Raw genomic sequence first — 27,526 nt, forward strand, 5'->3', positions numbered from 1 at the left:
GGGCTCAAGCAATCCTCCCACCTCAGCCTCCCAAGTAGCCAGGTGCATGCCACCACACCTGGCTAGTTTTTGTATTTTTTTGTAGAGACAAGGTTTTCTGTGTTGCCTAGGCTTGTCATGCACTCCTGAGCTTAAGTGATCCACCCATGTTGGCCTTCCAAAGTGCTGGGTTTACAGGTGTGAGCCATCTCACCAGGCCAAGTCACAAATGATCTTAAGGACATCTAGAATGGCGGTGAGTCCTTTCCAGAAGGTTTTCAATTTACTTTGCCCAGATCCATCAGAGAAATCACTATTTCTGGCAGCTATAGCCTTATGAAATACTTCTTTTTTTTTTTTTTTTTTTTTTTTTTGAGACGGAGTTTCACTCTTGTTGCCCAGGCTGGAGTGCAATGGCGCGATCTCAGTTCACCGCAACCTCCGCCTCCCAGGTTCAAGTGATTCTCCTGCCTCAGCCTCCCGAGTAGTTGGGATTACAGGAATGCGCCATCACGGCCGGCTAATTTTGTATTTTTAGTAGAGATGGGGGTTTCTCCATGTTGGCCAGGCTGGTCTCGATCTCCTGACCTTGTGATCCGCCCACCTCAGCCTCCTAAAGTGCTGGGATTACAGACGTGAGCCACCATGCCCGTCCTGAAATATATTTATTAATAAGACCTGAAAGTCAAAATGACTCCTTGATCCATGAGCTGCAGAATGTCTGTTGTGTTTGCAAGCATGAAAGCAACGTTCATCTGTTTGCATACCTCCACCAGAGCTCTTGGGTGACCAGTTGCATTGTGAGTGAGAAGTAATATTTTGAAAGAAATACTTTTTTTCCTGAGCAGTAGGACTTAAAATAAAACATAAATAAAATGGTGGACTTAAAATACTCAGTTAACCATGCTATAAACGTATATGCTGTCATCCAGGTTTTGTTGTTACATTTATAGAGCACAGGCAGACTATATCTAGCATAATTCTTAAGGGCTCTAGGATTTTAGGGATGTAAATGAGCACTGGCTTCAACTTAAAGTCACCAGTTGCATTAGCCCCTAACATGAGAGTCAGTCTGTTCTTAGAAGCTATGAAGCCAGGTACTGATTTCTCTCTAGCTATGAAAGTACTACTTGGCATCTTCTTCCAATAAAAGGCTGGTTCATATACATTGAAAGTCTGTAGTTTAGTGTAGCCACCTTAATCAATTACCTTAGTTAGCTCTTCTGAATAACTTGCTGCAGCATCTACATCAGCAACTGCTGCTTCACCTTGCACTTTTTTTTTTTTTTTTTTTTTTTTTTTTGAGACGGAGTCTTGCTCTGTCGCCCAGGCTGGAGTGCAGTGGCGCAATCTCGGCTCACTGCAAGCTGTCTCCTGGGTTCATGCCATTCTCCTGCCTCAGCCTCCTGAGTAGCTGGGACTACAGGCGCCCACCACCACGCCCAGCTAATTTTTTTGTATTTTCAGTAGAGACGGGGTTTCACCATGTTAGCCAGGATGGTCTCAATCTCCTGACCTCATGATCCGCCCACCTCGGCCTCCCAAAGTGCTGGGATTACAGGCTTGAGCCACCGCACCCGGCCCACCTTGCACTTTTAAGTAATGGAAATAGCTCCTTTCCTTAAACCTCATGAACCAGCCTCTGCTAGCTTCCACCTTTTCTTCTGCAGCTTCCTCACCTGTCTCAGCCTTCATTTTATTGAAGAGTTAGGACTTTGCTCCAGATTAGGCTTTGGCTTGAGGGAATGTTGTGGCTGGTTTGATATTCTATCCAGACCACTCAAACTTTCTATATATCAGCAATGTCTGTTTCACTTTCTTATCATTTGTGTGTTTACTGGAGTAGCACTTTTAATTTCCTTCAAAAACTTTTCCTTTGCACGCACAGCTTGGCTAACTTTGGTGCAAGAAGACTGGCTTTCATCCTGTCTTGGCTTTCAACATGACTTCTTCACTGAGCTTAATCATTTTCAGCTTTTTATTTAAAGTAAGAGATGTGTGACTCTTCCTTCCACTTGAACCCCCACTGTAGGGTTGTTAATTGGTCTAATTTCAATATTGTTGTATCACAGGAATAAGGAGGCAAGAAGAGAGGGAGAAAGGCAGGGAGACTGCTGGTCTGTGGAACAGTCAAAACATCCATAACATTTATGAATTAAGTTTGCCATCTTATATGGGCATGGTTCATGGTGCCCCTAAACAATTATAATAGTAATATAAAAGATAACAGATCAGCATAACATATACAATAATTATGAAAAAGTTTGAAATATTGTGAAAATTACCAAATGTGGTGCAGAGACACATAGTAGGCCTGTGCTGTAGGAAAAATGGCGCAGATAGATTTGGTTCCATGCAGAGTTGCCACAAACCTTACATTTGTAAAAACAGTTACCTGGGAAGCCCAATAAAGGAAAGTGCGAGCCTGTAGCAGATGCACGTTCCATTTGACATCCTTAGGACTCACACCAGCGAAGGGCCCCAGCTTTTCCATACCAGTAGCTGCAATTCTGAGACGAAAGTGCTTTTCCTCCACCTTTACACCTTGCTTTCTGGAAAGATAAGACCATAATGGATTTTGAACTTGCTATTATCATTAAAGCCCAGTGTCTTACATTTCTCCGGAAAAGGAAGCAGTGTCTGCTATGGAACAAATAGTAGAATTTTAATACATAGTCCCGTGACCGTAGAAACTGAACCTCGGGTCCTATCCTGGCTCTAGGCCACCGGGTTATGGAAGAAGAAACTTTTCTTAAAATCTTGATCTTCTTGAGACAAGCTTGGAAATTACAACATATATGTACCATGAACGCGAAGTACCTGAGCTCAAAGCAGTTGAGCAATCTTAAGTGGGGATGCCCGAAAGTGGTGCGTTCTGACCCCAAACGTCACACTACCCGTCCCTGGAGGAGCGGGTTGCAGCTCAGCTGCATCGCCCCGTGCAGAGCTGCATGCAGAAGAAAACTACATTTCCCAGAGACTTCTGCGCGGCCAAGAGCACCGCGAGGAGGGGCGAGATGGGGCGGGCCTCTGTGTGAAGGCCCTTCCCATTGGTGCGCAGTCCAAAGGGCCGTGTAAACTTCTTCGCGATTGCACGGGTTCAGGGACGCTCAGTGGCGCCGCGACGCTGCTTGGTTTGACTTTTGTTTTTCAGTTGAGTTCCCTGACTCGGAGTCTTAGTGTGTCGTGAGTATAGAGTTTCGGGTTTGGAGTGAAGGGGTTCGGTAAGAGGCCTTGGGAAGAAAATCTGGTGAGGGAGAAGTAACTGCGGAAGCAGTGCGGAGGAGAGGGACGTGAGCCTGAATGTGGTGTCCGTGGAGGGGCTGGGGACCGGAGGAGGAAAGTTCCAATGTGCAAAGGGAGAGACCTCAGGAGTGCTGGAGGGTTGGGACCTGGAGCAGTAAGGGAGTCGAGAATGGGATGAAGTGGAAAAAGGAGTACGGGATTCGGACGCCCTGGAGATGGGTTCCGGTATACGCTCACCCCACGCTGGTCTAGCTCTCAGTTTCTTCATTTGTAAAATAAGAGATAATGAAAATACTTAACAGTTGTTGGGATAATAAAATAAATTGCACAGATTTGTCACATGGCTAAAAGAAAAAAATTCAAAGGCTACACAAATGTTAATTGTTAGTAGACAAGCTATAAGAATATATCTAAGCAAGGATATTGGAGATAGGTGCAGAGACGCTAGCTGAAACCCGTTAATTCACCTATAAACAAAGGCATTGTTCCTTTGGAAGAGACAATGAAGAGTAAGACGCGGTTTCTATCTGTAGGGAACGCACGCTAGCATGAGAGAAACGATAGCAATAAAGCACTCTAATATGTTGACTTGCAGAGAATTTCAAAGGCAGTTCTTTTGCAGTTAGATCATTTTTGCTAAATCATTTTGGATGGGGAGACTCAGCAAAGAGAAAAAGGAGGTGGTATTTAAGATGAGTTTTCATGTACAGACTAGATTTTGTTAAGTGAAATTATGAGGGTTGTGGAGGGAGTTGTGTTCCAGCTAGAGGGAAGCTCATGAACAAAGGTATGGAGGCAGGGAAGTTATCTGGAAACGGTACATTTAGGAGAGTAGAGGGAAATAAGGTAGGAAAGTTAGGTTTGGCCCTTATGTAGAAAGCCATGAATTCTAGGCTAACAAATTGAATTTAATGCTTTAGGCTATGAGGTGCTACTGATGTATTTTATTAAAGAAAATGGTCCAGGAGAGGCAAGGAGTAGGTAGAACCGTTAAGGTGTTGTAGTGGTGTGGGTAAGAAGTATTGAGACTCTGAATTAACGTGGTCATTGTGGAGATAAAATATACAAGATATTCATATGGTTAGACAGGAGGTTCAGGAGAATGAGTGATCAAATGATGAATTTAAGTTGCCAACTCCCGGTTGCTTGGAAACGCTGAATTAGTAACTAAAATAGGAAAGTCAGAAGGGGCATGTTTGGATAAAAAGATGATGTGTGAGGTTTAGGAAATGTTAGCTTTGAGATGCTAAAAAAAAATACCTAACTTGAGTGATTTTTTTTTTAAGTTAAACATTTCAAGTGCCAGTGGGACTATGGGTGAAAATGTCCAGTACATTTTTGTTAATTCAAATTAAGAGGTTGAAAGAGATGTCGTTTATTTATTCAACATGTAATTGTTACTTACTGTATGCCATATAGTGTTTTAGATGACAGAGTTAATAATAAAAACAGGAGGAATAATGATGTTCCCAAAGAAATGGTTAGAGGAAATGATAAAGAAAGTTGAAGACAGAACCTTTGAGCCAAAGGAGTAAAATTGTCAATAATAATAATAGTCCACGTTTACTGAGTGCTTATATATGTGTCAAACACTGTCACTCGGCCCTGTATTCATTATGTCATTTAATCTGTACACCAACCTATGACACAGAAGTAACTGAAATTTAGAGAGGATAACTTGCCTGAGGTACACAGCTAATAAGAGGCAGGGCTTTGACTCAAACCCAAGTCTGATATCAGAGCCCACATTCTCAACTACAAAGCAATATTTATTTTTATTATTATTTTTTTTCCAGGTAAGGTCTCACTCTGTCACCTAGGCTGCAGAGCAGTGGGGCAATCTCAGCTCAGTGCAGCCTCTGCCTCCCAAACTCAAGCAATCCTCCTGCCTCAGCCTCCTGAATAGCTGGGACTACAGGCACACGCCACCACTCCCAGATAATTCTGTAATTTTTGTAGAGACAAGGTTTCATCATGTTGCCCAGGCTGGTCTCAAACTCCTGACCTCCAGCAGTCCATTCACCTTGGCCTCCCAAAGTGCTGGCATTACAGGCATGAGCTACTGTGCCCAGCCTATTTTAATTTTTTTTTGAGACAGAGTCTTGCTCTATTGTCCAGGCTAGAGTGCAGTGGCACAATCACTGCTCACTTCAGCCTTGAACCCCCAGGCTGAAGTGATCCTCACACCAAGCAGGTGAGACTACAATGCCACTGTGCCCAGCTAATTTTTAAAATTTTGGTAGAGACAAGGTCTTGCCATGGCCTGGCTATGCCAAGGCCGGGCCCCAAAGCGATATATTTTTAAAGGGTAGTTGGCACTACCAGGCACAGTGGCTCACGCCTGTAATCCGAACACTGGCAGGCAGAAGTGGGTGGATCATCTGAGGTCAGGAGTTCAAGACCAGCCTGGCCAACATGGCGAAACCCTGTCTTTACTAAAAATACAAAAAAAAAAATTAACCAGCCACAGTGGCAGGTGCCTGTAATCCCAGCCACTGGGAAGGCTGAGTCAGGAGAATCACTTGAACCCGGGAGGTGGAGGTTGCAGTGAGCCAAGATTGTGCCACTGCACTCCGGCCTGTGCTGGACAGAGTAAGACTCTGTCTAAAAAAATAAATAAATAAATAGGTAGTTGGCACTATCTAATTAAGAATACAAGTGAAGGAGTAACTATTGGATGGAGGAGGATAGAAACAGAAAAGAGCCATTGAATTTATTAATTTGGATGTCTGCTGACCAATAAGAGCTTGGTTAGATGTCATAGTAGAAGCCCGAGGCCTGGCTCAGTGGCTCATGCCCGTAATCTCAGCACTTTGGAAGGCCGAGGGAGGAGGATTGTTTGAGTCCAGGAGTTCAAGGCCAGCCTGGGCAACATAGCAAGGACCCATCTTGCAGCTAGAGAGGTGAGTGTAGACAGCTTTTTGTAGACCTGTGCAACAGGGAGGACAGTCACTATGAAGGAGAAGAGGGATTGCAGGTTGTTAGAAGGGTCTTTCAAAGCTTCAAATTACTTTTTTTTTTTTTTGAGATGGAGTTTCGCTCTTGTTGCCCAGGCTGGAGTACAATGGCGCCATCTTGGCTCACCACAACCTCCGCCTCCTGGGTTCAAGCGATTCTCCTGCCTCAGTCTCCTGAGTAGGTGGGATTACAGGGATGCACCACCATGCCCAGCTAATTTTGTATTTTTAGTACAGACGGGGTTTCTCCATGTTGGTCAGGCTGGTCTTGAACTCCTGACCTCAGGTGATCCGCCCGCCTCGGCCTCCCAAAGTGCTGGGATTACAGGCATGAGCCACTGTGCCCAGCTGCTTCAAATTACTCTTAAATGGCTTTGAAACAGTGAAATTTAACTTTAAGTTGTCACCCATATCCATACAGTGGAATTTTATTCAGCCACAAAAAGGGATGAAGTACTGATACATGGTACCACATAGTTGAACCTTGAAAACATTATGCTAAGTGAAAGAAGCCAGTCACAAAAGGCCATATACTATGTGATTCCATTTATAGGAAAGTCCAGAATAGGGAAATCTGTAGAGACAGTAGGTTAGTGGTTGCTTAGGACTGGGAGACAGGGATAATAGCTGAAGGACACAGGGTTTTTTTCTTGAAGTGACGAAACTTCTAAAATGGACTCTGGTGATAGGTACACATATCTGTGAATATACTAAAAATCATTGAATTGTACACTTTGAATGAATTTAATGGTATATACAAATTACATTCCATAAAGCTATTTTTTTAAAAAAATGTTACCTATAATCCTTCCATGCCAATCTAATAACTTTATTTTCTAGGTTATTTGGACAAGAGGCAAATTGACCGAATTTGGAGAAGTATTTTGGAAAGAGGTGAGTTTGGAGGAGGAGAGTAATCTTTTAAAGGAGAGAATTAGAAGAAGAAAGACGGCATATTTGAAGGGTTGGCTGTAGAAGAAAACAAATGGGATGAGAGAAGCAGAAACAGATTTTTAAATCTAGATTGAATAGACTGGCCAGCAGAAGAAAAGGATGTTTAACAGTCTTTCAAATTCATATTGAGAGTTGCATATATATATATGTGTGTGTGTGTGTGTGTGTGTGTGTGTTCAGTAAATATTTATTAAGCACTTACTATGAGCCAGGCACTATTTAAGTTACTAGGGATACAGCAGTGAACATAATAGATAAAAACCCGCTGCCCTTAGTGAGTTTGCGTATTCCAGTGTAGAGAGACAGACATTAAATATTAGATAGTTATAAGCGTTTGACTTTTTGTTTGTTTGTTTGTTTGAGAGAGGGTCTCACTCTGTCACCCCAGCTGGACTGCAGTGGCATGGCTCACTACAGCCTTGACCCCCCGGTGCAGGCGATCCTCCTACCTCAGCCTCCTGTTTAACTGGGACTACAGATGTGTGCCACCACATCTGGCTAATTTTTTGTAGGGACAGGGTTTTGCCATGTTGCCCAGGCTGGTCTCAAACTCCTGGACTCAAGCAGTCTATCTGCCTTGGCCTCCCAAAGTGCTGAGATTACAGGCGTGAGCCACTTCAACCAGCCAAGGTTGTAAGTGTTAATGGAGAAAAATAAAACAGAGAAGAGGGATGAGGTTGGTAGAGTGGTCAGGAAAGACTTCATCAAGAAAGTGACATTTTAGCCCTGCAGGAGTAGAGGGAGTAAGCCACATAGATAAATGGGGAAAGAACATCATAGCAAAGAGAACTACAGGTACAGGGACTCTGAAGTAGAAGTGTGCCTGGCACTTCTACTGGCCAGTGTTTTTACAGCAGTGAACAAGGATAAGAGTAGTAGGTGAGGTCACAAAAGTAATGAAGTTGGCCAGATCATATGGGACCTTGTAGGCAATTTTAAAGACCTTGACCCTCTGAGTAAGATGAAAAGTCATTGGAGGCTTTTGGGCAGAGGAGTTTTGTGTTTTGACATATATATATTAATGTGTTGAGAATACACTGTAAGGGATAAGGTTGAAAATGGAACAGGGGGACCAGGCGCGGTGACTCATGCCTGTAATCCCAGCACTTTCGGAGGCCAAGGCAGGTGGTTTACCTGAGGTCAGGAGTTCAAGACCAGCCTGGCCAACATGGTGAAACCCCGTCTCAACTAAAAATACAAAAATTAGCCAGGCTTGGTGGTGTGTGCTGGTAATCCCAGCCACTCAGGAGGCTGAGGCAGGAGAATCACTTGAACCCAGGAGGCGGAGGTTGCAGTGAGCCAAGATTGCGCCATTGCACTCCAGCCTGGATGACAGAGCAAGACTTTGTCTCCACAAAAAAAAAAAAAAAAAAAAAAAAAAGTGGAACAGGGAGACCAGTTAAGAGACCGTTGTGGTCATCTGGGCAAGAGATAACAGTGGGTTGGAAGCCAAGTGCAGTGACTCATGCCTATAATTGTATTACTTGTGTGGCTGAGGGGAGAGGACTGATTGAAGCCAGGAGTTTGAGACAGACCAGGCAACAAAGCAAGACCCTGTATCTAAAAAAAACAAAAGCAAAAACAGTGGGCTGGACCAGGGCAATGAGGGCATAGGTGATAAGTAGTTGTCAGATTCTAGATATTTTGATGAGCTAGCCAGTAGGATTTGCTAGTGGGTCGTGTGTGGCATGTAAGACAAAGAGAGGAGTAAAATTTCTCCAACCAAGTTTGTTTGTCATAAACAACTGGCAGCATAGAATTAGTATTTACTGGAATGTAGAATTCTGAGAGAAGAGCAGGTTTTTGTGGTGGGAGGTATGTATCAGGAGCTCAGTTTTACACTTGGCGAGCTTGGGAGACCTGCTAGACATCCACGTGGAGAGACGGAGTAGGCAGTTAGATGTGTGAGTCTAGAATGGAGGGCCGAGTAAGGACTGAGGCATCAATTTGAAAACTACTAATGTGTACATGCTATTTAAAACTGTGAGACTTCAGGAGATCACCAAGGCAATGAGTAATGACCAGTAAGAAAAGGGGACAACCAGGAAGAGGTGTCCTGGAAGCCAAACAAAGAAAGCTCTGAAGGAGTCAGGGAGAGAGGCACTGTGGGGTTCTGAGCAGGAAAATGGTATATGGAAGTAACAGTGGTGATTATCTCTTTTCATACTTTTACACAAAATTCTTTCCCAAAGGACTGAAGAATTTTTTTTTTTTTGAGACGGAGTCTCGCTCTGTTGCCCAGGCTGGAGTGCAATGGCGCAATCTCGGCTCACTGCAAGCTCCACCTCCCAGGTTCACGCCATTCTCCTGCCTCAGCCTCCTGAGTAGCTGGGACTACAGGTGCCCGCCACCACGCCCAGCTAATTTTTTGTATTTTTAGTAGAGACGGGGTTTCACCATGTTAGCCAGGATGGTCTCAATCTCCTGACCTTGTGATCCACCCACCTCGGCCTCCCAAAGTGCTGGGATTACAGGCGTGAGCCACCGCACCCGGCCGCAGGACTGAAGATTTTAAGCAGATTATACCAGGTAGAAGGACATAACAGAACATCATATGACTTGCTCAGAATCAGAATGGATTGACAGAGCATGCTTGATAAGAAAGCTTTCACCAAAGCAATAAAAAAGCCTCTATCCCCCTCTCTTTCTGTCTCTGTCAGTCGTGTAACATGGTGCGGCATTCCCTTTCCAGCCATGAGGTTTATCTTCATGAACATTTCTATAATAAGGTTGCTTAAAGTACAGGTGTGGCATTCCCTTTCCAGCCATGAGGGTTATCTTCATGAACATTTCTATAATAAGGTTGCTTAAAGTACAGGTGTGGCATTCCCTTTCCAGCCATGAGGGTTATCTTCATGAACATTTCTATAATAAGGTTGCTTAAAGTACAGGTGTGGCATTCCCTTTCCAGCCATGAGGGTTATCTTCATGAACATTTCTATAATAAGGTTGCTTAAAGTACAGGTGTGGCATTCCCTTTCCAGCCATGAGGGTTATCTTCATGAACATTTCTATAATAAGGTTGCTTAAAGTACAGGTGTGGCATTCCCTTTCCAGCCATGAGGGTTATCTTCATGAACATTTCTATAATAAGGTTGCTTAAAGTACAGGAGTTCAAGATCTTGCGTTATCCGTTGAGATGGAGATTATGAAGAGCCTTTTAAAGTTTATAAGTAGTTTTTTTTTCTTTTGCTTAAGATAATGGAGAAAGCACATGAAATAAAGATAGCATTGTGGCTTTGTATTGATTTTAAATTTGATATAGTGCGTGCTCTACCTTAATTTCCACTTACTACTTCTGTTTTTGGAGAGGGCAGTGGGGGCAGGGGAAGTCAATATGTTGGTGAGGCTGGCCTTAAACTCCTGGGCTCGAGCGATCCTCCCTCCTCAGCCTCCTGAGTAGCAGGGACTATAGGTGCGGGCCACTGCACCTCGCTCTATGTACTGTTTCTTGCTTATTAGAGACTTTTCGGCATCTCCTCCTTCTATCCTATAACTTCAAGGAAAAGATTGTAGATTTGTTTTTTTGTTACTGCAGATAACAAGGAGACCTTTCTACTTTGTGTGCTTATCCATTTAAATATTCAATGCCATTCTGATTTTTATTTGAAAATAATTATGAGGAGTACCTTTTGAAAATTCAAAAGGCATGAATTTCAGGATTTGGAGATACTTTAAAGAATACTACATTTTAGGCCAGGCGTGGTGGCTCACGTCTATAATCCCAGCACTTTGGGAGGCCGAGGCAGGTGGATCACAAGGTCAGGAGTTCGAGACCAGCCTGGCCAATATGGTGAAACCCTTTCTCTACTAAAATACAAAAATTAGCCAGGCGTGGTGGCGCGCACCTGTAGTCCCAGCTACTTGGAAGTCTGAGGCAGGAGAATCGCTTGAACCCAGAAGGGGGAGGTTGCAGTGAGCTGAGATCATGCCACTGCATTCCAGCAACAGAGCGAGACTCTGTCTCAAACAAAACAAAACAAAACAAAAAAAACTACGTTTTAAAACATCAAATTCTTTCCAAGAAGCAAATATGATGATGTTGAAGAGGGAACCAGTCTATGCATCCTGTACTGTTTTTATTTTTTATTCTTGACCCCTAATTATGAATTTTTGTGTATTTGATAGGTGTGAAAAAGACAGCATGAACTTTACCCCAACACACACCCCTGTCTGCAGAAAGTAAGACATTTGCTTATTTTCAAGTTGTTAAGAAATCAAGACTTGTATAGCCTTACTCTAAGTTAGCATAGGAACTGGAAAGGTATTGGAAACATATTTCCTAAAGGTTTTTTTTTTTTTTTTTGAGACAGTTTCACTCTTTGCCCAGGATGGAGTGCAGTGGTGCAATCATAGCTCATTGCAGCCTTAACCTCCTGCACTCAAGCAGTCCTCCCGCCTCAGCCTCCCAAAGTGCTGAGATTACAGTCATAAGTCACTGCACCCAGCCTGAGACAACCCCTTTAGAAAATATGAAATGTCGGCCGGGCACAGTGGCTCACGCATGTAATCCCAGCACTTTGGGAGGCCGAGGTGGGCAGCCTGGCCAACATGGTGAAACCCCATCTCTACTAAAAAAAAAAAAAATTAACTAGGCATGGTGGTGAGCGCCTGTAATCTCAGCTACTTGGGAGGCCGAGGCAGGAGAATTGCTTGAACCCGGGTGGTAGAGGTTGCAGTGAGCTCAGATTGCGCCACTGCACTCCAGCCTGGGCAACAGAGCAAGACTCCATCTCAAAAAAAAAAAAAAAAAGAAATGTTAAGTAAAATAGTATTTCTCTCACAAGTTTTTAATGATTGGGAAAATGTTTAAGTTTTCTTCATGCTAGTTGACAAATTTTAGTATCTGCATGCTTATTTATTAGAAGTGAGCACATATATTAACTGTAACTCAGAGCTTCTAGTATAGTTTCTCCACTGTGCTGTCTATTTTGTTATGTTATAAATTGCAGACAACCAAATTGGATTTATTTTCACAGGAGGGTTTCTCTTCTTTTGCACTATTTTTGTTTTGTTTTTTGAGATGGAGTTTTGCTCTTGTTGGCCAGGCTGGAGTGCAATGGCGCGATCTCGGCTCACTGGAACGTCCATCTCCCAGGTTCAAGTGATTCTCCTGCCTCAGCCTCCCGAGTAGCTGAGATTACAGGCGCATGCCACTACGCCTGGCTAATTTTTGTATTTTTAGTAGAGATGGGGTTTCACCATGTTGGTCAGACTGGTCTTGAACTCCTGACCTCAGGCAATCCACCTGCCTCGGCCTCCCAAAGTGCTGGGATTACAGGTGTGAGCCGCCGTGCCCAGCCTGCAATATGTCTTTTTTTGTTGTTTTTTGTTTGATTTGTTTTTGGAGATGGAGTCTCGCTCTGTCACCCAAGCTGGAGTGCAATGGCGTGATCTCGGCATTTGAACCTGCCTCCTGGGTTCAAGCAATTCTCCTGCCTCAGCCTCCCGAGTAGCTGGGATTACAGACACGTGCCACCATGCCTGGCTGATTTTTGTAATTTTGGTAGAGACTAGGTTTCGCTATGTTGGCCAGGTTGGTCTTGAACTCCTGACCTCAAGTAATCTTCCCACCTTGGCCTCCCGAAGTGGTGGGATTACAGGCTAAGTTTTGTATTTTTGGTAGAAACTAGGTTTTGCTGTGTTGGCCAGGCTGGTCTGGAGTGGCGTGATCTCGGCACTTGAACCCGCCTCCTGGGTTCAAGCAATTCTTCTGCCTCAGCCTCCAGAGTAGCTGGGATTACAGATGCGCGCTACTATGCCCGGCAAATTTTTGTATTTTTGGTAGAGTCTAGGTTTCGCTATGTTGGCCAGGGTGGTCTTGAACTCCTGACCTCAACTAATCTGCCTGCCTTGGTGTCCCAAAGTGGTGGGATTACAGGCATGAGCCACTGCACCCGGCCTGCAGTATGTCTTATAACAATTTTCTAATTGTTACTACATGGTCTCCCTTAGTTTATATTCTGTTTTTTTAAATTATCTTTTTAGTCTCTAATGGATTTTATTTTTACTTCTTTAGAGACAAGGTGTTGCTATGTTGCCCAGGCTGGACTGGAACTCCTAGGCTCAAGCAATCCTCCCACCTCGGCCCCCTGAGTAGCTGGGACTGCTCAGCTACTCAGCTGTGCCACCATTCCTGGCTCTAACATGTATTTGAATCCAGCTTTAAACCATTAGTACTTGGAAGATAATTAATAAAATTATTTACTATCCTGTAATATCAAACTTTCCTTTTTTTTTTTTTTTTTTTTGAGACAGAGTCTCGCTCTGTCGCCAGGCTGGAGTGCAGTGGCACGATCTCGGCTCACTGCAACCTCTGCCTCCTGGGTTCAAGCAATTCTCCTGCCTCAGCCTCCCGAGTAGCTGGAACTACAGGCGCACACTGCCACACCCGGCTAATTTTTTATTTTTGTATTTTGGTAGAGACAGGGTTTCACCATGTTGCCCAGGCTGGTCTCGAACTCCTGAGCTCAGGCAATCTGCCTGCCTTGGCCTCCCAAAGTGCTAGGATTACAGGTGTGAGCCACCGCGCTCGGCCAAGATTTTTTTTTTTTTTTAAATAAAGACACAGTTTCACTATATTGCCCAGGCTGGTCTTGAACCCCTGGGCTCAAGTGATTCTCCCACCTTGGCCTCCGAAAGTGCTGGGATTACAGGCATGAGCCACTATGCCTGTCCAAACTTCCAAATTTATGAGCACCTTAATTATAAGCACTTTGGGAACACAAAGCCCCCTTTTATTTAGAAAGTTATAACTCATAAACTTTCACAGAGTGTGATGAATATATCATTTCTAATTTCACATAGGCGAACAGTTGTCTCCAAACGTGGTGTTGCCGTCAGTGGTCCCACCAAGAGGAGGGGAATGGCAGATTCACTGGAGTCAACCCCCTTGCCTTCCCTCGAAGATCGTCTGGCCAAACTCTGTCCTTCTAAGGAGCTCCTGGAATATTTTCAAAGGAAGATGGCTGAGTGTGAGGCAGAAAATGAGGACTTGCTGAAGAAACTGGAACTCTACAAAGAAGCTTGTGAAGGACAGGTAAAGAGACGGTACACGCTGTTTTAGAACTCTGATGAAGTCTTCATTAATTAGAGATGCTCTACAAGTGCCAGTTATATCGGAAGCAGATGTTTTATAAAAATACTCCTTTTTTATTCCCCAGCCCAGCTACTGCCCCTTCAGGCCCTCCTTGGATCATAACCCCCAAAACTGCCCTTCCTCTCAAATCTTAAATTCTGACATCTCCATATCCCTTATACCTAGTTCTTTCATCTCCTTATACCTGAGTAGTCCTTAACTTCTTTGTTACCTCCGTAGCTTCCTGACTTTGCAGTTTTCTAAGTGCTGTATATAGCTCTGATATCAAGTCCTTCAAACCTAAACCCCATGATGCTTTACTTGAGTAGTAACTGCAGTGCCTGCAAATGACCCCTTGCTCAATTATTCTTTTGCTCCACCTGCATAGCAAAAACTGAGCTGTGGCATCATCCAGTTTTCTGCCACGCAGTCTCCTATAGCAGGATTTCTTAACCTCGGCATTATTGACATTTTGGCCTGGATGATTCTTTGTTGTGAGGGGTTGTCCTGTGCATGATGGGATGTTTAGCAGCATCCCTGGCCTCTACCCACTGGATGCCAGTAACGCAACACCCCCAGCTGTGACAATCAAGAATGTATCCAGACATTGCCAGATGTTTCTGGAATGGGTGTATGTATGTGCAGAGTCACTCCTGATTGAGAACACTGTTGTAGAAAGGTCACAAATCAGTACAGAATGAATCGATGGTAAACAAATTCAGCTGTACCCTCAACCACTATACAACAGTCTTCTTACCTATCCATACTGGGTTTCCTCTCCTTCCACATCTGTGCCATACCCTTACCTCCAGCCTGCAACCCCTTCTTAGCCCTCCTCTCTCAACATCTTTTCTGCCACCTACACACAGTTACTCCATCCGTATCCATCTCCTTCTTCCTTCCTTTCTTTTTTCTTTGGTTGCTTTTCTTTTTCTTTTTTTTTTTTTTTGAGACGGAGTCTTGCTCTGTTGCCCAGGCTGGAGCGCGGTGGCGTGATCTCGGCTCACTGCAAGCTCCGCCTCCTGGCTTCATGCCATTCTTCTGCCTCAGCCTCTTGAGTAGCTGGGACTGCAGGTGCCCGCAGCCATGCCTGGCTAATTTTTTGTATTTTTAGTAGAGACAGGGTTTCACCGTGTTAGCCAGGATGGTCTCAATCTCCTGACCTTGTGATCTGCCCACCTCGGCCTCCCAAAGTGCTGGAATTACAGGCGTGAGCCACCGTGCCTGGCCTGTTTTTTTGTTTTTTGAGACAGGGTCTTACTCTGTCACCCAGGCTGGAGTGCAGTGGCACAATCATGGCTCACTGCACCCTTGAACTCCTAGGCTCAAGTGATCCTCCCGCACTCAGCCTCCCGATCAGCTGGGACTACAGGCACACGCCACCATGCCCAGATAATTTTTTAAAAATTTGTTTTAGAGACGTGGTCTTGCTGTGTGGCCCAGGCTGGTATTGAACTCCTGGACTCAAGCAATCCTCCCACCTCAGCCTACCAAGGTGCTGGGATTACAGGTGTGAGCCACAGCACCTGGCCTTTAGTCACCTTTCTGACTGTCTTTATTCTAACTGCTTCAGGAACAAGGCATCTTTGCCTATTTGAGCTGGATTGATCCAATGCCTACTGTGGTCCTCATCCCTTTTTCCTCCTGAGAAACCTTGCTCCATCATTTTTCTCTGCTTTCTGTTGTATTTTTAACTTCTTGCTTGATATTAGCTTTTTCTTCTCAGTATATAAACATACTCCAGTCTTTCCCAACTTAAAAGAAAAATGAAAAACTCTTCTTTTGTTGTGCCTCTCTCTCTAGCTACTTTTTATTTATTTATTTATTTTTTATTTTTTGAGACGGAGTCTCGCTCTGTCGCCCAGGCTGGATGCAGTGGCGCGATCTCGGCTCACTGCAACCCCTGTCTCCCGGGTTAAAACGATTCTCCTACCTCAGCCTCCCAAATAGCTGGGATTATAGGTGCCCACCACCACACCTAACTAATTTTTGTATTTTTAGTAGAGATGGGGTTTCACCATGTTGGCCAAGCTCATCTCAAACTCCTGACCTTGTGATCCTCCTGCCTTGGCCTCCTGAAGTGCTGGGATTACAGGCGTGAGCCCGGCCTCCTTTCTTGATTTCTGTGTCATTTTTCTTTCACAATTTCTATCTAACCTCTCTGATCAGCTCATCTCAGTGTCCATTAACAACTCTCTTTCCTTACTCTTAAATGTCAAAGTTCTTCCAGATTCTACTATAAATGACCTTGTTTTATCCTTGTATTACACTACTGCATACGTGATGATGACAGTTAAATAACTAACCCTGACTCACTTTTCTCCTGAGGCTCCTTTCTCTACCCTCCCTTCCCCACCCGCACATGTACTGCCACCATTTCACCTCCCTCCATTCTTCATGCCTTAACTTTTTCTTTATTCTTTGTCTTGGTAAATGGCATCATTGCCTACGGTTCTTTCAGTCCCCCTACACTGAATCATTTGGCAAGTCCTGTTGATTCTGCTTCCTAAATATTACTCAATCCATTCCCACACCCACATCACTTTGGCCACGATGCTCACGCAGACCCTTGAGTTGCATCTAAACTGTGACAGTATCCTCCTTGCCAGTACCTGACTCTGGTCTCTTACATCCCCAGTTGGCCTCACACTTTTCACTCTAGCAGTACTGAAATATTTGTACTTGTCCAAATTTATTAGGCTTTTGTTTTTTGGAGGTTTACTTGTCATTTTTATCACATTATGTATGTATACAATGAATTACAGGGTAATTCGTTCCATTTGGGCTCCCGAACAGCTTCAGGATGGGAGCTGGTTGCCAGATGACAGTGACGCAGCATCTCTAAATACATTTACTGGGACACAGTGTGAGCCACCATGCCCAGCCTAATTTTTTTTGTAGATACCCCAAAAAAAGTGTTTCCAACCTTTTGAGTTCCACTGTGGACTTGAATCTGTCCCTTTCTCTGAATCAGTTGTTAATATTTGTCATGTTTATCACATTATGTATGTATCTATAGACCTCTGGGTTTTTTGTTTTTTGTTTTTCGAGTCAAGATCTTGCCCTGTTGCCCAGGCTGGAGTGCAGTGGTGCGATCATAGCTCAGTGCAGCCTCAACGTCCTGGACTCAAGCAATCCTCCTGCCTCAGCCTCCCAAGTAGCTGGGACTACAGGCATGTATCACCATGCCCAGCTAATTTTTTATTTTTTATTTTATTTTGAGATGAAGTCTTGGTCTTGTCACCCAGGCTGGAGTGCAGTGGCGTGATCTCGGCTCACTACAACCTCCGCCTCCCAGGTTCGCGCAATTCTCCTGCCTCAGTCCCCTGAGTAGCTGGGATTATAGGCGCCCACCACCACGCCCGGCTAATTTTTGTACTTTTAGTAGGGACTGGGTTTCACCATGTTGGCCAGGGTGGTCTTGAACACCGGACCTCAGATGACCCGCCTGGCTCGGCCTCCCAAGGTGCTGAGAATACAGGTGTGAGCCAGTGCACCCTGCCCAATTTTTTATTTTTTGTAAAGACAGAATCTCGCTCTGTTGCCTAGGATGGTCTTGAACTCCTGGGCTCAAGCCATCCTCCCACCTTAACCTCCCAAAGTGTTGGGATTACAGGCGTAAGTCACTGCGCCCAGCCTTTATGAAATTATTTTTAATGACCTTGCCCAATTTTAAGTGTTCAGTTGAGTAGTGTTAAGTGTTTGTGTGTGTGTGTGTGTGTGTGTGTGTGTGTGTGTGTGTATATATATATATATTTTTTTTTTTTTTGGAGGCAGTCTGGCTCTTTCACCCAGGCTAGAGTGCGGTGGTATGATCTCAGCTCACTGCAACCTTCGCCTCCTAGGTTTAAGCGATTCTCCTGCCTCAGCCTCCCAAGTAGCTGGGATTATAGGGTGCACCACCACACCCAGCTAATTTTTGTTTTTTTAGTAGAGATGGGGTTTTGCCATGTTGGTCAGGCTGGTCTTGAACTCGTGGCCTCAAGTGATCTGCCACGCCTAGTGTGTTAAGTATATTCACATTGTTGTGTGACTGATCTCTAGAACGTTTTCATTTTACAAAACCAAAACTCCATCCCATTAAACAGATCATTTCTCCCCACACTCCCTGTAACCACTATTTTACTTGCTATTTCTATGAATTAGAAATAGAGCAGGATTTGCCAGGCATGGTGGCTCGTGCCTGTAATCCCAGCACTTTGGGAGGCCGAGGTAGGTGGATCACCTGAGGTCAGGAGTTCGAGACCAGCCTGACCAACATGGCAAAACCTGTCTCTATTAAAAATACAAAAATTAGCTAGGCGTGGTGGCACATACCTGTAGTCCCAGCTACTAGGGAGGCTGAGGCAGGAGAATCGCCCAGGAGGTGGAGGTTGCAGTTAGCTGAGATCGCACCACTGCATTCCAGCCTGGGCGACAGAGCAAGGCTCCGTCTCAAAAAAAAAAAAAAAAAAAAATAGAGCAGAATTTATTTAGAATACAGTGGAATCATACTGTAGTTTTTCTTTTTGTAACTGACTTATTTCACTTAGCATAATATCCTCAAGTTTCGTCTGTGTTGAAGCATGTTATGAGATTGTCTTCCTTTCTGACAACATCAGGCTCTCTCATGGTTCTTATTTACGGTTCTCTTTTCTTGGAGTACCAACCGTCTGCTTCTCTCTCTACCGGTCTTCTGTTCATCTGTCAAGTGTCAGCTCTTGGGTGGTAGTGCTTTGATTTCCCAAACAGATCTCAGAATTTTTATTCCTGCCACGCTTTCCCCCACACCGTTTCACCATGCATGCTTTCATGAAGTAATTATTTTATTTTAATCATTTGCCTCTCTCCCCATGAAATTCCATAGCTCTGTAGACAGGAATCATATCTTTTCATCTTTGTTTTCTTGCATGTCATAATAATGCTTATGATATACGAAACATTACCAAAAAAATGTGGATAGGCTGGGTGTGGTGGCTCACACCTGTAATCCCAGCACTTTGGGAGGCCAAGGTAGGTGGATTGCCTGAGCTCAGGAGTTCAAGCCAGCCTGGCCAACATGGTGAAACCCCATCTCTACTAAAATTAGCTGGGCGTGGTGCACACCTGTAATCCCAGCTACTCGGGAGGCTGAGGCAGAAGAATCACTTGAACCTGGGAGGCGGAGGTTGCAGTGAGCCGAGATCATGCCACTGCATTCCAGCCTGGGCGACAGAGCGAGACTCTGTCTCAAAAAAAAAAAAAAAAAAAAAAAGTGTGGGTAGAATAGGTGAGTCGTACAGCATTCTGGATTCTATAGTCCATAAAAGGAAGATGTGAGAGCTTTGATGTTAAATGCAAACTTCACATTCATCCTGTAGCTTTTAAACTCCAGTCAAGGCCAGGCATGGTGGCTCATGCCTGTAATCCCCGTACTTTGGGAGGCCGAGGCGGGTGGATCACTTGAGGTCAGGAGTTTGAGACCAGCCTACCCAATATGGCGAAACCCCATCTCTACTAAAAATACAAAAATTAGCCGGGCATGGTGGCATGCACCTGGAATCTCAGCTACTCGGGAGGCTGAGGCACAAGAATCACCTAGAAGGTGGAGGTTGCAGTGAGCTGAGATCGTGCCACTGCACTACAGCCTGGGCAACACAGCAAGACTTGGTCTCAATAAATAAATAAACAAACAAACTCCAGTCTATACATGCCTATTGCTGTCATTTGAATTCTGTATTGGCAAAATTATTTACTTTGGAATATTTCTACATGAGTAGACTCCTCCCTATCCAGTGAGAGATACTCCATTGAAACCCAGTGTCTTTCAACTATCTTATTGTGGTTTTTTTGCAGCATAAACTTGAATGTGATTTGCAGCAGAGGGAGGAAGAGATTGCTGAATTGCAGAAAGCTCTAAGTGATATGCAGGTCTGCCTCTTCCAGGAACGGGAACATGTTTTACGCCTCTACTCAGAAAATGACCGACTGAGAATCAGGTACCAAATAGGAGAAGGGAAATGTCAGAGTTTAACTTTACATTCATTCATTCATTCATTCATTCATTCATTCATGTAGAGGCAGTATCACTCTATTGCCCAGGCTGGAGTATAGTGGCACTATCTTGGCTCACTGCAGCCTCCACCTCCTGGTTCAAGCGATTCTCATGCCTCAGCCTCTCGAGTAGCTGGGACCACAGGTGTGCACTACAATGCCTAGCTCATTTTTGTATTTTTAGTGGAGATGGGGTTTTGCCCTGTCAGCCACTGGTCTCGAACTCTTGGCCTCAAGTGATCCGCCCACCTCAGCCTCCCAAAGTGTTGGGATTACAAGCGTGAGCCACCATGCCCAGCCCTTTAAATTACTTTTAAAAAGATACATTTCTCTACATTAATTCTCTTAGGTTGTACTCCCTGGGAAATGGACTCTGAGATGGAGATTTGCCGTCAGGGTAGTTACTGGAGAAGCTCTCTGGAATAATAGCTATGAGCAGATTTGGGTAGAGGTAGAATACGAATGGATACTATGGTAACAGAAGCCTTAGCCAACCCCCATAGGGAGCACTAAGGATAGGGTGGTCTTTCAGCAGCAAAGGACTCAGACTTTTGTGTCCCCACATTGACCAGTCATAGGATGCAGGCTGTCCCCAGGGAGGGGATGTAAACTTGGGAGAAGAAGCCCCCTTCAGCCAAGTGTAATTTTTAGAGAAGAACTGAGCTCCTGGGAGATATGGTCATAAGGGGGAGTCTGAGCAGTACACTACATGTTCCATTACAGTGCTCTTCTGTGTGTGTGTGCTGGGAGTGGGAGGGTAAAATACACATAACAAAAAGTTTACCATTTTAGCCATCTGAAGTGTACGGTGCAGTGGCATTAAGTATATTCACATTGTTAAACAACTGCCACCACCATTGAACTCTAGAACATTTTCATATTCCTAAACTGAAATTGTATACTCATTCAACAGTAGCTCCCACATCCCTGTTACCCCAGTTCCTGAAACACACCATTCTACTTTTCATTTCCATGAATTTGACTATTTTAGGTGCCTCACATAAGTGGAATCATACAATATTTGTTATGCTTATTTCACTTAGCATAATGTCTTCAAGGTTCATCCATGTTGTAGCACGTGTCAGAATTTTCTTCCTTTTTAAGACTGAACAATATTCCATTATATGTGTGTACCACATTTTGTTTATCCATTCATCCACCAGTGGATCTCAGCTCACTGTAACCTCCGCCTTCCAAACTGAAGCTATCCACCCACCTCAGCCTCCTGAGTAACTGGGACTACAGGTGTGTGCCAACATGCCCGGCTAATTTTTTTTGTAATTTTTGTAGAGACAGGGTTTTGCCATGTGGCCCAGGCTGGTCTCCAACTTCCAAGCTCAAGTGATCTGTCTGCCTCAGCCTCCCAAAGTGCTGGGATTACAGGTGTGTGCTACTGTGCCCAGCCGAGACCTTACTTTTAATTCTTTTGTGTATATACCCAGCAGTAGATCATATGGTAATTCTGTTTTTATTTTTTTGAGTAACTGCCATACTATTTTCTGTAGTGGCTGTACCGTTTTATATTCCCACCAGCAGTGCACAAGGGTTTCATTTTCTCCACATCCTTGACAATACCTATTATTTTCTTTTAAGCCTTTTTTTTTTTTTTTTTTTGAGACAGTATTTCACTCTGTCACCCAGGCTGGAGTGCAGTGGCATGATCTTGCCTCACTGCAGCCTTTACCTACTCCTAGGCTCAGGTGACCCTCGCACTTCAGCCTCCAGGTAGCTGTGACTACATGCATGTGCTGCTGTGTCCAGCTAATTTTTATTTATATATACATATATATATATATTTTTTTTCTTTTTGTAGAGACAAGGTTTCACCATGTTTCTCAGGCTGGTCTCAAACTCCTGAGCTCAAGCAGTCCTCCTGCCTCTGCCTCCCAAAGTGCTGGGATTACAGGCATGAGCCACCGTGCCTGGCCAACACTTGTAATTTTCTGGGTGGTTTTTTTTTTTTGAGACAGGGTCTTGCTCAGTCACCCAGGCTGGAGTACAGTGGCAAGATCACAGCTTACTGCAGCCTCAACCTCCCAGGCTCGGATGATCCCCCCAACCTCAGCCTCCCAGTTAGTGGGGACCATGGGTGCACACCACTGTGCTTGGCTAATTTTTGTATCTTTTGAAGAAATGGGGTTTCACCGTTTTGCCCAGGCTGGTCTCACACTCCTGGGCTCAAGCGATTTGCCTACCTTGGCTTCCCAAAGTGTTAGATTACAGGCATGAGCCACTGTGCCCAGGCTTATTTTCTGTTTATTTGATAGTAACCGTCTTAATGGGTGTGAGGGAGTCTCATTGTGGTTTTGATTTGCATTTTAAAATGTTGAGCATCTTTCTTGTGCCATTTATATATCTTCTTTGGAGAAATGTCTATTCAGATATTTTGCCCATTTTATAATTGGGTTGTTTTTGTTGTTGAGTTGTAGAAGTTCTTTTTTGTTGTTGTTGAGACAGGGTCTTGCTCTGTCGCCCAGGCAGTGGCGTGATCACGGCTCACTGCAACCTTAGTCTGCTGGGCTCAAGCTGACCTCCCATGTCAGCCTCCTGAGTAGCTGGGACTATAGGCATGTGCCACTATGCCTGGCTAATTTTTGTATTTTTGGTAGAGTCAGAGTTTCGCTGTGTTGCCCAGGCTGGTCTCAAACTCCTGAGCTCAAGTGATCCTCACCTCACCCTCCCAAAGTGCTGGGATTACAGATGTGAGCCACCGTGCCTGGCCATAGAATTCCTTATATATTCTGGATATTAAACCTTTATTAGAGATACAGATACATGCAAATATTTTCTCCTGTTCCATAGATTGCCTTTTTATTTTCTCCTCTTTTTTTTTTTTTTTTTTTTTTTAGGGTCAGGGTATCACTCTGTCAGCCAGGGTGATCCTCCTGCCTTAGCCTCTGGAGTAGCTGGGATTATAGGCATGCACCACTATGCCTGGCTAATTTATTTTCTTTTTTTCATTTTTTTGTAGAGACAGGGCAGGTCTCACTACATTCCTTAGGCTGGTCTTGAACTTCTGGCCTCAAGTGATTCTCCTGCCTCAGCCTCCCAAAGTGCTAGGATTACAAGAATGAACCACTATGCCGAGCCAGGAGTTTTTAATTTTTATGAAGTTCAATTTATGTATTTTTTTATTTTGTTGCTTCTGCTTTTGGTATCACATCCAAGAAATCATTGCCAAATTCATTGTCAGGAAACTTTTCTCCTATGTTTTCTTCTGAAAGTTTTATTATTTTAGCTCTTATGTCTAGGTCTTTGATCCATTTTTAGTTAATTTTGTATATAGCATTAGGTAAGGTTCCAACTTCATTCTTTTGCATGTGGACGTCCAGTTTTCTCAACATCATTTGTTGAAAAGACTTAGCTACGTGGTTTCTTTTCTTTTTTTTTTTTTTTTAATTTTTATTTTGAGACAGGATCTCCTTCTGTCACCCAGGCTGGAATGTAGTGGCACGATCTCGGCTCACTGCAACCTCCGCCTCCCAGGCTCAGGTGATCCTCCTGCCTCATCCTTCCAAGTAGCTGGGACTACAGGCACGAGCCAACACGCCTGACTAATTTTTGTATTTTTTGTAGAGACAGGGTTTTTCCATATTGCCCAGGCTGATCTCGAACCTCCCAAAGTGCTGGGATGTCAAGCGTGAGCCACCGCGCCCAGCCTCGCCACGTGGGTTTTTGGTGTTCCATGATCAGGTGCTCCGTTTTTAGCAGGATCTACTAGCATGGCAGAAGCTGGTTTTCAAATGTTATGTCATTCTCAGCTGTAGACAGCATGGTCTCGCTCCAGATTCTCAGAGGGTCTGTTGGGATTCTTATCATGGTGCTTGCCGTAAACTCCACATGGTACCTTGTGCTACCACAGACACCATAGGATCCACCAAATCATATGTCCCAAGCAGCAGAGCATCCTTTCAACTCTGGGCCACACCAAAAGCTTCCATGTCAGTTGATATATAGGTCAGAGCAGTATTCCAAAATGCGGAATGTGTTGTCTCCAGAACCTGAAGACTCCTTTCAGGCATTATGCTTCCTTCTTGGTAGTAGCATGTACCAGGTGAAATAATTTGATCTTTACATCGGAGGGAATATCCTGGAATACCTGGATCACAGCCTTAAAAACTTCACTGGTGTGCTTCATAAGGTTCATCTCCAACCCTCCCGAGCACGCGTATCTTACCAAGTGCACTTGCTGTTTCTTGTTCATGCCGTCTGATTTAATGTGATATCTGATTTAATGTGATATCATCAATAGTGAGCTACTGGCGATCTGTGGAGTAGTCCGATCTAGATTCTTTTTTTTGCTTTTGTTTGTTTGTTTTTGAGATGGAGTCTCAGTCTGTCACCCAGGCTGGAGTGCAGTGGCATGATCTTGGCTCACTGCAACCTCCGCCTCCCAGATTCAAGCAATTCTCCTGCCTCAGCCTCCTGAGTAGCTGGGACTACAGGCGCACGCTACCACACCCGGCTAATTTTTGTACTTTTTAGTAGAGATGGGGTTTCACCATTTTGGACAGGCTGGTCTCAAACTCCTGACCTCGTGTTCCACCTGCCTCGGCCTCCCAAAGTGCTGGGATTACAGGTGTGAGCCACCGCGCCCAGCCCAGATTCTTTTATACTGTATTGACAGTAAAAGCATTAACATGGCCCCGGGAAAGACTATAAAAGTACACTGTTGTCCATGTCACATGATGTGAACTGCCTCTGGTCTTTTGAGGGGTAGGAAAGAATGCATTTGCCTAATTAGTGGCCACTTACCATGTGCCTGAGACTAAGTAATTCTGTTCTAGCAAAGGTGCTACATCTGGCACAGTGACTGAAATTGGGACCTACTTGGTAGTAGTCTACTGTTATCCTCCAGAATCCATCTGGTTTTGTGTAGGTCATACTGAGGAATGAAATGAGGCTTTGATAAGGACCTCCACCTCTGCATTCTTTAGGTCTTTACTGATCATCTTGACTGGGTAGGGAGAGGCAGTTTCAGAGGCTTTCGCTTAGCTTGCCCCAGAAGCCAAGAAGCTAACTTGGAGGTACTGTCCCCTACCTAGTACGTCCATTTTAAGCCTTTGGGAACTGAAGAAATGACCATTGGTTCGGTGGATCCAGTAGACCTGCTGTGAATTGGACGTGGGCCACAATTCCATTTATTCCATGGTCCCCACATGCCCCAGTGCCATGATGATGCTTCACATTATCTGGTGTCAGTGTCAGCTTAGACCCTGTATCCAGCAATCCTTAAAATGCCCAGGTCTTTCCTTTTCCCCACTATATAGTTACTTGAATAAATGGCTATAGACCCTTTGGAGGATGTGGGGAATCATGACCATGAATATCTACTCTGTGGTGTCACAGGGTCTTACCTTCTAGGAGTTCCAGCCTCTTCTTTAGGTAATTGTCTCTAGGACTTAAAACTGACTTGGGGCTGGGCGCGGTGGCTCACACCTGCAGTCCCAGCACTTTGGGTGGCTGAGGCGGGCAGATCACAAGGTCAGGAGTTCAAGACCAGCCTGGCCAACATGGTGAAACCCCATCTCTACTAAAAATACAAAAATTAGCTGGGCATTGTGGCACATGCCTGTAGTCCTAGCTACTCGGGAGGCTAAAGCAGGAGAATTGCTTGAACCCAGGAGGCGGAGGTTGCGGTGAGCTGAGATCATGCCATTGCACTCCAGCCTGGGTGACAAAGCGAGATTCTGCCTCAGAAAGAAAAAGAAAAAAAAAAAACAGACTTGGGCCTGAAAAATGAGTCAGAGATTGTGATTTTGTTTGGGATGCAGCCCTCAGCCTCTTTTCCATCTTTGACTTATCTTTTATTGTTCAAGCTATACTCTGTTGACTACCCATCTACGTTGCCACGAGAAACGCCATGTTCTGTGAGCCATCTCCATATCAGTCACTCTGAAATCCCTTTTTATGTTTTTTTTGATTAATTATTATTATTATTATTATTTTTTGAGACAGAGTCTTGGTCTGTCGCCCAGGCCAGAGTGCAGTGGCACAATCTTGGCTCACTGCAAAATCCACCTCCCGGGTTCAAGTGATTCTTGTGCCTCAGCCTCCTGAGTAGCTGGGATTACAGGTGCACGCCACCATGCCCAGCTAATTTTTGCATTTTTTAGTAGAGACCGGGGTTTCACCATGTTGGCCAGGCTGGTCTTGAACTCCTGATCTCAGGTGATCCGCCTGCCTCAGCCCAAAGTACTGGGATTACAGGCATGAGCCACCACACCCAGCCCCCGAAACCCCTTTTTAGCATTTGCTTCCTTGGTCCAGTCCGGACCTAAGCTATCTTAGGTTGAGTTCTCTGGGAAACAGACTGTGCAGTGGCGATTTGCTTGCAGGAATTTTACTGGGAAGTGAGGGAACTTAAACTGGGATTCAGTTGCAGCAGGCCTCATCCAACACGACAGGGGTCTCTGAAGCTGGGATGGCTCTTCAGAGATATCCTTAACTGAGGCAAGGGGATTGGATTTTTGTGTTCCCTCATTGACCAGGCACTGGATATGGGCTGTCCCCGAGGAATAAGAGGCATAAACTTGGGTGAGGCAGTTCCCTTCTCTGGGGTTTCAACTACAAGCTATCAGCAGGCAGCATTCCTGGCAGTTGGCAGAATGAGCCCATCAGCCCTGAAGAGCAAGATCTGAGCAGTGACCCTCAGCAGCCACTACCGTTCCCTTTTAGAATTAGCTAAGAAGCGCCCTGGCCCCTCAGCAGCCACTACCGTTCCCTTTTAGAATTAGCTAAGAAGCACCCTGGCCCCTCTGCAGCCGCTACCATTCCCTTTTAGAATTAGCTAAGAAACGCCCTGGCCCCTCAGCAGCCACTACTGTTCCCTTTTAGAATTAGCTAAGAAGTGCCCTGGCCCCTTTTCTCTGAATGGGAATACCTGATGTTTACGAAGTAGAGCTGAAGTCTAGATACATACTATTCAATTTTAATTTGAGGTTACTGTTTTAATTTGGGGTTACTATTGTTTTAAAAAAATAGAAGGGAGATCCTTTAAACAGAAAAAGGTTACTTACTTGGGACATTTAATAATATGTGCTTGCTTTCCATGAGAATTGCAGGGAGCTAGAAGACAAGAAAAAGATTCAGAATCTCTTGGCTCTTGTGGGAACAGATGCTGGAGAAGTGACCTATTTTTGTAAGGAGCCTCCTCACAAAGTAAGTAATCTTTGGTGTAGCATGGTGAGTGTGGCTTTACAAATCACAGGCTAAGGCCCATCATCAGAAGAACTTTAGTATTCGCTAGAGAAGGCAGATGGAGAATTAGCCATCACAGTGCCTTGTTTGCCTGAGTTTT

General features: G+C 44.5%; 1 protein-coding gene across 6 annotated transcripts in view; it reads left to right on the forward strand.

The window, feature by feature from the left end:
• The first annotated feature begins 2,921 nt into the window (after positions 1-2,921).
• The window catches only part of CCDC77 (coiled-coil domain containing 77), a 38,836-nt gene continuing 14,231 nt past the window's right edge, over positions 2,922-27,526 (forward strand). Inside the window, exons 1-6 of one of the 6 annotated variants that reach the window (XM_054442608.1) lie at positions 2,922-3,165; positions 7,023-7,076; positions 11,265-11,318; positions 13,944-14,175; positions 20,029-20,171; positions 27,291-27,387. In XM_054442608.1, the coding sequence (XP_054298583.1) occupies positions 11,281-11,318; positions 13,944-14,175; positions 20,029-20,171; positions 27,291-27,387 (510 nt within the window). In that variant the 5' untranslated portion in view covers positions 2,922-3,165; positions 7,023-7,076; positions 11,265-11,280. Of the gene's footprint in view, positions 3,204-7,022; positions 7,077-11,264; positions 11,319-13,943; positions 14,176-20,028; positions 20,172-27,290; positions 27,388-27,526 lie in introns of all 6 variants that reach the window. The other 5 variants (XM_054442610.1, XM_054442609.1, XM_054442612.2 and 2 more) reach the window with 5 other exon arrangements.

This window comes from Pongo pygmaeus, chromosome 10 (assembly GCF_028885625.2).
Source record: "Pongo pygmaeus isolate AG05252 chromosome 10, NHGRI_mPonPyg2-v2.0_pri, whole genome shotgun sequence".
Classification (NCBI taxonomy): Eukaryota; Metazoa; Chordata; class Mammalia; order Primates; family Hominidae; genus Pongo; species Pongo pygmaeus.